Below are 12022 nucleotides of genomic sequence, written 5' to 3' on the forward strand. Positions count from 1 at the left end.
TTCTTTATTGTTTTGTTGTGTCTCACTGTGTCTTCCCTAATTGAGGTTTTTTTTGGGTAGAACATTTGGACCAATGGTTTGTTTCAGCTCTTACTTATGATCCATACACCAGACCACAGAAAAGTGAGATAAGACTTTTTATTTACCTTTATCTACAGCAAGGCTTAAATTGTTATTTTTGCAGAATTCTGAGATCACAGTACTTGCTTTTTGTAAGATGCATGTCTGCAGGTTTGATTAGAAGCAAAGCAGTGATTGCTTAGTACCTCTCTCTCTATTAAAAAAAATAAATAATTCTTTTTCTCCATCAAGGTGAATCAAGCCCAACTCGTCGAGAAGCAGTGAAGAGGAAGACTGCAGAATACCTTATGCGTGCAGAAAAAATTTCCAGTCTCTGCCATAAATCCTCTGAAGATGCATCTGTTTCTATGGTAATCTTTAATTTCTTTTTGTCTGAACCAGAATTTAGGGTAATTAAATTTTACTGTCTTTTAGCAAAGCATATTCGAGCTTGAGATTTCAAAACTTTGGTATTTCTCTCTTTCAGGAGGCCTGAGGAGTATTTTGATGTTACATTTCTGTTAAGCTGCTGTTATTTTCTCTCTCGTTGGTTGCATTTCATAGCATTACACAAAGTGCTTGATTTAATCCAGGCCTGTTTTTTTCACATGCTCTCCTTCTGCTCTGCAGTTAATGATGTAAACATTTGTGATCATGCTAAAGAATTTTAAAGGTAGAACAAAAAAGAAAACCCACCAGGATGTAACATTCCCATGATAATACTGTTTGGTCCTGCAGGGAGCTGGAAGGCTGTTGGTTTCTTTGGCCTAGCACATAATGGTGTATGATAAGTGAGACAAGCACACAGTAGGGGATGAAGTTGATTTCCCAACAAGTAAGTACTTAATTGAGCAAAGGTTCTTCCTGATCCTTTCAGACGGCTCTCTTGGATGTGTTTGAGTGATCAGCTGCTTCTTGATTTTTAAGGAGTTTCTGCAGTAATTCCCACCTTCTTAAGCAGAAACACCCTTATCTGTACTTGTACAAAAGATGAACAAAGGTTGTTCCAAGATAACCTCAATAAATTTCTTCTTTGTCCTCTGGGAGTTATCTGTTCTTACTTTAGACTTTTACTGCAGTTGTGCTAAACTGTGTGATTATTGATGACTGCCCTATTGTAGTAAATATAAAAGTTACCAACATCCTACCTCTCTACATTTCTATCAAGTGAGGACAAAAGGGGCAGAAGATTATTGCTGCTTATTTTGCACAGATCTAAAAATGCTTTAAGGAGACCACTTCTGCAAAAATGGGAAGATAAAATCTAACAGCCTAGTAAGTAAATTAAAAAAGCCAAAAAACTGTGATTTTGAAGGGTAGCTTTTTTTTTTATGTGGAGAACCCACAAGAACAATTTTGAGGATGTTCCAAATGGGATATATTTTGTGAGATTTGCAGTCTTGCTGCTGCTATGAATTGTACTTTGAACAATTTAGTATTTTTTACTGATATGAACTCCTACTAGGAAGTCTTTCTTTGGGTCAAACACCCCTGAAAATGGGGAAGAATCTGTATTTAATGAAAAACTCAGTGTGTTTGGAAATCACAGAACAAGAAAAGAAAAACCATGAACAACCTATTTTTGCCTTTTTATAAGTTTAAAAACTAATTGTCGTTGGGAAGGAGGAAGAAATAGGTTGCATTTTTTTATGTGAACTTAAGAGGTAAAGTATTTCCTCTTTTATGCTGTACTGAATAAGGCACATGCCTTCTTTGCAGATCCAAAGGAAAGCAGGATTAATTGGGATAAGAGAAGAAAAAAAAAAAGTGGTGAGAACAGAAAACGGTTCTCCTGTGTTGAAACTCAGAATTGACAAGTTAGGGCAAATCTGACTTTCACAAGCAAAATCTTGCAGCTAGCGGATTCTCCTTTTTACAAAAAGAAAGCCATGTTCACATGATTTGGCTTTGTTGTGCCTAAATCTGAAGAATATTTTTACATTCTTTTTTGCTACTTTTTGTAATACATAAATTTGACTTTTATCTTAGAACTTTAGAATTTGCTGGTATCAAGGACAAATTGTGCTGATGGGTCATGATGGTTCTGGTGAGGAACATCTCTCCAAGTTGATAGCTGAAAGTTGATCAGGAGGACTTAACTTCCAAAATTGTTACAGGGTCATGGTGGGAACCACTAAGAATTGGCATGCTCTGCTTTTGGCTTGGTGTCTTAAGAAAAGTGAGGAATGTGGCTCTTACTGCTTATTGGTTGCTGAGAAGATCTGAATTCTTACACCTTAGTTACTGCTTACTGGTTTTACTGCCCAGAGTGGTTTATACTGGAGTTCACATGAATTTATTCCATCTCACACAGACAGTGATCAGTGCACTGAAATGACTTGCTTCTATATACAGTGTGATTCTTGGGAGATATTGGTGAAAACTTTGTCTCCTCCCAGAGAAATCGGGTCTATAGTGTACAAGGTTAATGTGTATGCCTCTTGGCACCGTCACTGCACACCAGCTTGATCTTTCTCCAGCTGCTGTTTACATGCTGTTGGTCATGCTGAGGCAAGGTTGGTTTCTTACCAGCAGCACCTCCTACTGCTGTAGGTCATGCTGACTGATACCATCCGTTATTCAAATGCAGGTGCTTGAACAGGATGTATATGTGTATGTTTAAATAACGCTGTATAATTCTCTCTTTGCCCACATGGTTCTGTAAAGAGGTGTCTCATCAACTCTTTTGTGCTGGAGGGACACTGAACTTTGAGAGGAGCCACTATACATGTAGGAAGCATGGCCAAGTGTTGCTACACCTGGTAGCCCAACACAGTTTGAACCATACAAGTGAAATTGGTTTGCAAGAAAATGATGGACAAATACTGTACCCTAGCAGTACCTGTACCTATATTACAATTGACAGAGTGTGGCTTCCTTATGGAAAGCATGGAAATAAGCTCAGAAGTCAGGGGTTAGGTACAGTTACTGTCCTGCACCCCTCATCCTCTTGTATCTTCCAAAGTCTGTCAGCCATATTTTGAGCTATGTGCAGCACCCTCAAAAGACTATGCATGCTAAGCATACCCTAAGCCAGCCATTTGCCATCTGAACACCACATGAAGGTGAATAATGTTGTTTTTTTTTTTTCTGGTCTGGGGCAGAAGGAAACAAACCCTTCTTACACAGCTTGAAGTGCTGGGCCTTGCCTCTTTGAAGACTAGATTTCCCTCAAGGCCTTGTGATTCAGAGCTGAAAAGCAAAAATTATCTTTGATGCCATGGAAACCAAACAAAGAACAATAGTAGTTTGTTAGTTTGCTTGCCTCAACAAAAAGCCAACAGTGTAGCCCTCAAGGATAGCATCCTTAGCAACCACCCTGCTGTCTCTGGTCTGGGGCAGAAGGGAACAAACCCTTCTTACACAGCTTGAAGTGCTGGGCCTTGCCTCTTTGAAGACTAGATTTCCCTCAAGGCCTTGTGATTCAGAGCTGAAAAGCAAAAATTATCTTTGATGCCATGGAAACCAAACAAAGAACAATAGTAGTTTGTTAGTTTGCTTGCCTCAACAAAAAGCCAACAGTGTAGCCCTCAAGGATAGCATCCTTAGCAACCACCCTGCTGCCGGGAAGTTTGAGTGGTGGAGAGAGGAGCACAAGAGGAGTTTGGAGAGCCCATGGCACTGTTAAAAAAAAGGTTATGGGTAGAGGGCTTAAGGATAGATAGAAGATTAGTAGAAGCACAGGGAATTGATGCAACTGTGACAGACCATGAACTGGGAAGTCACTTGACAGGGTCTTGTTGAGAAAAGCCTTGCTGTGACCTGTCGGAGTAGCTGTGGAAACAGCTTCTGGAAGTTGTAAACAGTCATTTAGACCTTCTGGAAAAGCAAACTGCAACAAATGCAGTCCCTCTCTTTCTCCTCTGGCTCAGTACAGTAGCTTCAAGGGCCTCCTCAGTGACAGCGCTCAAGAATGCTATGTAACAGCAGCAGGAGGCTATTTTGCAGATTGTCAAGATTTATTTTCTCCTCTGCCATTTCACAAGTAGCAGCAACTCTGGGGAGCCATCTCCAAGCTGGAGTGGGAGCTGCAGCAACAGCTTTTGAATCACACTGGACTGATTGGCATAGATCTGCTGTCTTATATAGATAGCTATCAGCTGCAAGGCCCAGCACAGCTACATCTACAGGCTTTGGGTCCGTTTTAACTTGGTTGGTGTTTTTAGAATGCTTTTTTTTTTTTTTCCCACTCTTAAATTATTTCTGATTCTACCCAGTTTCTGATTCTATGCCCAATTTTTTATATTCAGATATTCAGAATAGTTTCTTTTTGCACCATTATAAATGTCTTCTAAAATGTCAGTTATTTTTTATTTTTAAAGCAATTTAATTACAAAATGTAAACACAAGCTTGATACCCAAACAGGAAAAGCAGTCTTCATTCTTCATGGTTTTCATAAGGTATCTTACTTCCTGAAATTCTCATTAAATGTGCATGAAAATTACATGAAATATAAAGAAAATACACTGCTGTAGTTCTGTGCATGTGTAAATTTGATGTAAAATAAGAAATTCGGTCTCAAGGCTTCCAAGATCACTTGCAAGGTGTGTCCCAGCTTCAGGGAAGATACAGTCCCTAGTTGGTTAACCACTGGGGACCTTCTGAAGCACACCATAGGTCTGCTTGGTTCAGCTGCATGCACCTGGTTTTCTTCTGGTGCAGTGTGAGGAAGGGGTCAGGATGTTCTGCCAGACCAGGAGAACTGGAAGCTCACACCCGTGGTGTAGAGCCTGGCACCTCAGAGCAGCAGTATCAGCTTCAAAATAAGGCATCTCCACACTACAGTTGGGGTTCTGGCTATGCTACAGGTGGATATTTACTGAAGTCAGCAGACACAGACCTCTGAATGGTGAGAGGAGAACACATGTGGATGTGCTGCTCTGTACTGTTGTTCGTGAAAGTACTCTTTTTCATCCCAAGGTTCTGTGGTGACTGCTATAAAAGGTGGAAGCACCAGCAGTAAAATAATTTCTTGTCAAGTGGTGTTTTTGTCCCCTGCGCTGGGGATAGTGCTGTTGCCTTAGACAAGGTTAACGTGAGAAGCTATTCCTCTTGCTAGGCTGGTGGTGTGCTCCTCTTTCTGCCTCTGGTTTTTTAACTGTTGGCAGCAATGCCAAAGCTGAGACGAGCTATTGCTGTATTTCGTTGTGTACCTTGCAAAACTAGAGCCTCCTGAAGGCCACAAACTTCTGAGTCTGAGGCATCACAATCAGCATTCTCTTTTTCTACTTGAAATTAACACACACTAGCCAGAAGGTGATCATAGAATCATAGAATCTTAGGGGCTGGAAGGGACCTCGAGAGATCATCTAGTCCAACCCCCCTGCCAGAGCAGGGTCACCTAGAGTACATCACACAGGAACTCATCCAGGTGGGTTTTGAATGTCTCCAGTGAGGGAGACTCCACAACCTCCCTGGGCAGTCTGTTCCAGTGCTCTGTCACTCTTACAGTAAAAAAATTTTTTCGGATATTCACCTTGAACCTCCTATGCTCCAATTTACACCCATTACCCCTTGTCCTATCACTGGTCATCACCGAGAAAAGCCTAACTCCATCCCCCTGACACTCACCCCTTACATATTTGTAAACATTGATGAGGTCACCCCTCAGTCTCCTTTTCTCCAAGCTAAAGAGACCCAGCTCCCTCAGCCTTTCCTCATAAGGGAGATGTTCCACTCCCCTAATCATCTTCGTAGCTCTGCGCTGGACTCTTTCGCTGTAGTAGACCCCCACAACTGTGTCACCCACACCTGCTTGCCCCTTAATTCTTACCCACAGAATTTCAACATGCCCCTCATCAGCCCCTGCATGAAACTCAATACATTCTAGTTGCTCTCTCACATAAAGAGCAACCCCACCACCTCGCTTCCCTGCCCTATCTTTCCTAAAAAGCACATAACCATCCATGGCCACATTCCAGTCATGTGAGCTGTCCCACCATGTCTCTGTTATTGCTACTAGATCATAACCCTTAGCCCGCACACAAACCTCTAACTCCTCTTGCTTGTTCCCCATGCTGCGTGCATTAGCATACAGGCATTTCAGGAAACGAACAGAGCACACTGGTGGGACTAAATCCTCCTTGGACGACCTGACTTTGGACTTGGTAGGAAAGGAAAGGAGCTAGCCAGAAGGTGATGCCAGTCCTAAGACAGATAACTCTAGATGTGCAGCTCGGAGTGTACTCTGGAAATGGTTTCAAAATCTACAGGGCCCAGCCACAGGAGAGAGGACCCTTGGATACCTGAGCAGCATGCTGAGCATTTGGACAGGCTGCTGAAGGCCTTTTGCTGGCAGAGATAGCCTCCCATTTTCTTTAGAATATTTCAAAAAGCAAATGAAGCTTTTGACTTTTTGTTACCCTCCTCCTTACATCCACAATGTAATTACTTACTAGCAGTTTTCCTTTGTGGCATATTTGTTAAATATTGCCTCAGGATGCTGACAAATTAGATACACAGCTTCTGCCTCTTAGAAGCAGAAAAATCAAGGAGTTTCACCTTCCTCTTCCTTTACAGTTGCACAGTAGAAGTGTAGCTGGGGAGGCCAAGTTATTCTTAAAAGGAGTTTGGCATTCAGCAACTCTGCAAATGAAGTTGCCTTATTTGTGAGGAAGAGATCCAGGTCTGTGGTTCTAGTAGAAGCTGCGTGTTGAATTTTTGGAGGAGGATCTAATGAATTCTCCCAGTCACCAACTAGAAGCTTCTGAAAATGTTTGTTAATGTGCCAGAGGTATATTTGATGCTTAAGAGGTTGATCTTTGTCCCAGAAGACTTCAGTTGAAATGCTGTTCCTTCCTCTGACATGCAAGCTTTGAGTTTACTCTGAGAAACTACAAAATGTAGCACAGACAAAAATCTGTGCATATTAACTACTTCAATAGTTATCACCTGCCAATTCTCTTGCTATGGTAATAATTAATTATAAATAGCTAACCACCTTTTTAAAAGCAGTTTTAGGAATAAGTTCTGTTGTGCACCTTGTTATTAAAAGGATTTCATAAAGCTTATTGGAAAGCAAGAGAAGCCTATTTATAATTCTGTATTTAATGTTCTCCAGACTTAAAAAGCCTCTAATTTGCTTTCTTCTCCTCAGTGATCTCTGAATTATTTTGTGTCCAGAATGTCTCTAAGGCTTTGATTGATTATTGTGATGGGGTAAGAATTGAGTAATTGATTGCTAGGTGCCATTAAGCATGGAAAGTATAAAAATTAATTATTTTTTCTTTCTTATTTTTTTTCTCAATGTTATCTCAATTATTTATTTATTTACTTGCAAGTTGTTTTTTTCCTTCCACTAAGGACAAACAGAAAACTTCTCCTTTCATCTTCATTCTCTCTGATTTATGATAAATTTAGTTTCCTTCGGCCTGGCATTTGCTTCAGCAGGCAGTCTTCCTTCAAGTACCACCCTGATTGATGTATAATCTTTGATATCTTCCATTAGCCTCCAGGATCACTAAGTTCAAGGCCCTCTTGGAACCTAAGGAGCCCTGCCGAGGAACTGAAGGCCTTCAGAGTCCTTGGGGTGATTGACAAGGTAATTCTTCAGTGTCTCTTCAAGAGTTCAGTCATAAATCGACTGCATGCTGGTATTTTGTCTTTGAAGCTGTGGATCTTAAGGATATGAAACAAAAGGGGAAAATGACTCAAATGCATCTGCACTTTAAAATAACAAAAGTAGAAGAAAAAAGGCTTTTATCTAAGCAATTCATGTAAGGTCATGCAAAATATATTTGAGCTACAGAATAAGGTACATGTTTGGTGGCATTCAGTAGGATGAGGCCTGTTTTTATAAAATGAAGTCATGGTTACAATACTGGGGTACGGACGAAGAGATGTGTTTTCAGTTGAACTGGTGCTTACTTGAAATATAGAAGGGTAGAAATTTCTCCTTTTGAACTGTCACTTGAAATGGTGACTGGGGGGACACAGGCCTGTTCTCCTTCACTGAGAATTTGTGATAGAAATCCCTAGCACAACAGAGACTCACTAATGAAGCAGATACTATTTTTTATTCGTGCAAATCATGTCTTGCAAAATCCCAGGGTATTACCCCTCTGTAAACAGTGAAGGACCATATGGATTTTTTGCAAGCCCAATTAAGAGACCAGAAGAATTGCTGCATGGTTTTGATAATGCTGATTAGTTACCATGTTACAAAATACTTTTAAGATGACATATTATAAATACTTTTAAGATGATGCATTATTCAGCAATGTGGCAGTGGCTAAGGCAGATTGTAAAGGCTCATTTCCTTTTCGCCATGCCAATTCCCTTGTGCCTTTTGATAGCTCCTTATGTAGTCCCTGCTTTTTGCATGTTGTTACTGATGCATGTTCAATTTATGCATTTGTCACGTGCATCAGAAAACCTGTAGCTGGGCCCTTATGTCCTGTATTTCTTGGTGTTTCTTTTTCTTGTTGAACTGCACCTAGCTGTGTGAACTGATTTTTTGTTTTTCTTTGCCATTTTATTGTAATTATATGCATAAGTTGATGAGTTCTCCCCAGAGGGTGATATACATTAGGTTCTTTTTATAGCACAAAAGGTTTTCTCAGCTCTGACTTCATATTCATTTTACCTTCTTCCATTCTGTATCATATCAGAGGGATAAGTTGGAAATAACATGTATCTGTTGGATTAGTGGGCTCTAAGTTGATTAGTAGCCCCTAAATGAATGGAGTAGGCACGGACTTTGTGAATTAGTTTGACAATGTGAGGGTGCAGAAGTGTTGGATATGAACCAAGAATGACCTTTTTGATATCTTTGTTCTTGTGTAAGAATAATGAAGACCAACTGGAGAAAGTGCTTGATCAGAATTAAGTTGTTAGGGTCCTTGGTGTTATCAGATCTCCTAGATCTCTCTGAACACGTCCTGTGTGTGAGCTAAACATGTGCAGATCTTAGAGGCAGAGATGGGAAGCATCAGGGTTCTGGTGATGAGATGAATACAAGATCTTAGCAGAGGAGTAAGAGGTCTGTGCATACAGCTGGTGTGCTCATGTGTAAACAGGATCATAGGGTCAGAGTTAATGTTTAATTATTGTATGAAAAAGGAAGCAATATTCTTTCAGGTGGCTTTGTGCTCTGCCTGCCTGCTTTCAGATTCTCCTAATTCCAAACTTAATCTTATTCCAAATATGCTATTTTCACATATTTTTCAGAGTTCATGAAGTTGTGAGTCAAAAAGCAGTTCTAAGCCTACGTGTTCAGAGCGTGTTTTCTTAGGTTTTGTAATGCACACAGAAAATACACATGAATGTGAAGCAGAAGTGTGCACATGTACCCATGGAGACAATGCCTCTGCCTTTTGCTTAAAGCTCCATCTCACTTCCTTGCTCACCATCACTGTTCTTCACTTCCTTCTTGGCTTGCATGCGCCCTAAGGCGCACATCATGGAGAAATCCAAATAGATGTGTAGGTATCCTTACTGGAGCCAAGCAGATTACATAGTGTGTTCTTGAAAATCGCTTCTGATTTTCAGAGCCAGTGTGTAATGTGCCAGGCTTTTGGGCACATCTGTAATTGATTCAGCATCATGCAGAGTTTTGCCTGAAAATATGCTCTTATTCTGACCATGAGCTTACTGCTTCGGTTTCAGCAGAAAATGGATGTGTGGAAGTAATGAGCCCTGGTGTTTTTACTGCTGTCTTTCCTAATCCTGTGCAAGACACAGGCTTAAACACACTGATTCAAAAATCATAATGGTTGGTTTCAGACTTCTTCTCCCACTGCTGCTTGAAGCCCAGGGTGGTGTCTGTCTGCCACAGTGCTGCCTCGAGAAAACCAGCTGTTAACCTGCACTCCATCAAATGCTGAAAGGTTCAGTGTCTTCCCTTAGAGTAATGGCAGTCTTTGTTCTTTTGAAGCCTCTTGAAGTGTTCTGAATTGGCTTCATTTTCACAGACAAAATGCTTGTTGCTACTTGAAACTAGGTTTTTCAAACTATTTTAGGCTAGGCAGAATAATTATACATTTAATTTTAGCCTAGTTTATTCCCAATGTTCCATCTTTCCTTCTCTGTCTGCCTTTCCACCTTCCTCATCACCTGAATAACTTTTGTTGTGTTGACCCTTTTCTGCTGAATCTGAGTTAGAGATCTTAGCATTATTGAACTCTTTAAAATATTGTGAAAATTTTGCAGAAGAATGGCTGTATCTGTACCTTGCCTCCCATCCTTCTGCTCAAGCAAAGGCAGTGGTATAAATCCAACTCTTTTAATAGATCCAACAGAACCTACACTTTGCTTGAGGAAACAAGGTTCCTTGAATTCTGCTGCTGCTGTGTTTGCTCACTTCATGGTGTCAAAGGTTAACTAGGTAGTGTTTGCAGGTGTTTTATGTGTTTATTATAGAGAGAGTCTATCTGTGAGTAGGTTTCTGAAAACGGGTTGAATCTAATTATAAAGGTGGCTTTTGTCCTGCAAATGTTGTAGAATCTGAGGTGCTGCAGATTGGGCAGCAAAGCTCTTCTGAGCATTACCAGAGGTACTGCATTGAAAAGAGGTGAACACCTAAATAATTTAGCGACTGTTATCATCAACCAAGAATGATCACTTATTTTATCAGTTCCTGTACCTTAGCAAAGGCATTTGCTTTCCAAAGTTGCCTAATTAAAAATCAAGGTTGCAGATTCTGTGCTGTTTCTGCCCTAGGCAAATTTTTTCTTTGAAGCTACAACTGGCCCCCAAAGAAACAACTTTGTTATGGTGCTGCTGGATACCTTCACAGTGCTGTTTCAAACCCAATTTCTTATTCTTTAGAACCCTTTGTTATTTAGATTAATTTGATTTAAAGATCCATCTTGAAAGAGTGCATTAAGTAATAACTATGCCTCTGTAACCAATGACTGTCTTTTATGTCTTTCTGTCCCCTCCCTTGGTCCCCTATCAAACTGCATTGTCTGGTCACTGGTGTAAATGTGATCAGTTCTTCTATAAGTATCTGTACATTTGAGCTTGTTGTTCAATACACTGTTTGCTAAGCCTTATTATACAGTCAAACTTTATAAAATAAAATATTCTCATCAGGGCCTTGTGAAAATTATGCTGGGAATTTTTGAAGGGGATTCTACAAGTAGATAACTCCTGTTCTGAGGAACTGGAAGAAATTGTTCATCTTGAGTATAGGTTATTTTTTGTGGCTGTTGTGCTATTGTGAGACGTTACAACTCTTGGTAGTACGTTTTGATGAATTGACCTTAGAGCACACGAGCCAAATCAGTATTATTGATAATTTAGAAAGTGTGACTATTACTTGTCAACTTGATGAGTAAAAGTTCCAAAAAGCAGAAGTATAGATTATATGTCGAGTTCACATGCATGATCTGCAGACCCATAGTTGAATTCACACAGGCTATAATGGGTTTAATAGAATTTAATCAGAGGATATTAAAAATGGGCTTTTTATGGAAGTTTGTGTGCTGCGAATGTTAGTGATTGTTAGAGACTTAAATATTCAGCATTTTATTTTGAGGTGAGGTTGAAGACCGCTGCAATTGTTCACCATAGCAGATGTTTTCTCTCACCTGGCTCTCAGGTGCACACTGCCAAGCATCGTTAGATCATCTTCTGGATTTGAATGAGTGGCTGTGTGTACACAGGTGGTATGGGGAAAAGGGAGCATATGAACAGCATGACTGAGTTCAGACATTCATTCTTGTTTCAAGACACTGCTTAGAAAGGAAGAGTGTCTGAAAACATGTTATAATGAGTTCAACCAACTAGCAAGTTTTCCTCATTCAAACAAAACATGACATAAAGGAAAACAGCAGTGGCAAAAATTGTTCAAATTCTGAAACTGAATAGTAATAGTAACTATTAATACAAGCAAAGAAACTTTAAAGAGCTTCTTTTATATTTTGATAAACCTTTAATTTCTTAAATGACTTGCCAAATCAAATAAACTACAGAGTTTTTGTCAAAACTGATTTATTGGCTCTTTGGCTTATTACCTTC

General features: G+C 40.0%; 1 protein-coding gene across 5 annotated transcripts in view; it reads left to right on the forward strand.

The window, feature by feature from the left end:
- RPS6KC1 (ribosomal protein S6 kinase, 52kDa, polypeptide 1) overlaps positions 1-12022 on the forward strand; it is an 86421-nt gene that overhangs the window by 36964 nt on the left and 37435 nt on the right. For 4 of the 5 annotated variants that reach the window (XM_009994727.1, XM_009994728.1, XM_009994725.1 and 1 more), the window contains 2 exons: positions 313-431; positions 7509-7601. In XM_009994727.1, coding sequence (XP_009993029.1) covers positions 313-431; positions 7509-7601 — 212 coding nt within the window. The remainder of the gene's footprint in view (positions 1-312; positions 432-7508; positions 7602-12022) is intronic. The other variant, XM_009994729.1, reaches the window with a different exon arrangement.

Source organism: Chaetura pelagica, unplaced genomic scaffold (genome assembly GCF_000747805.2).
Source record: "Chaetura pelagica isolate M959 unplaced genomic scaffold, ChaPel_1.0 scaffold2, whole genome shotgun sequence".
Lineage (NCBI taxonomy): Eukaryota > Metazoa > Chordata > Aves > Apodiformes > Apodidae > Chaetura > Chaetura pelagica.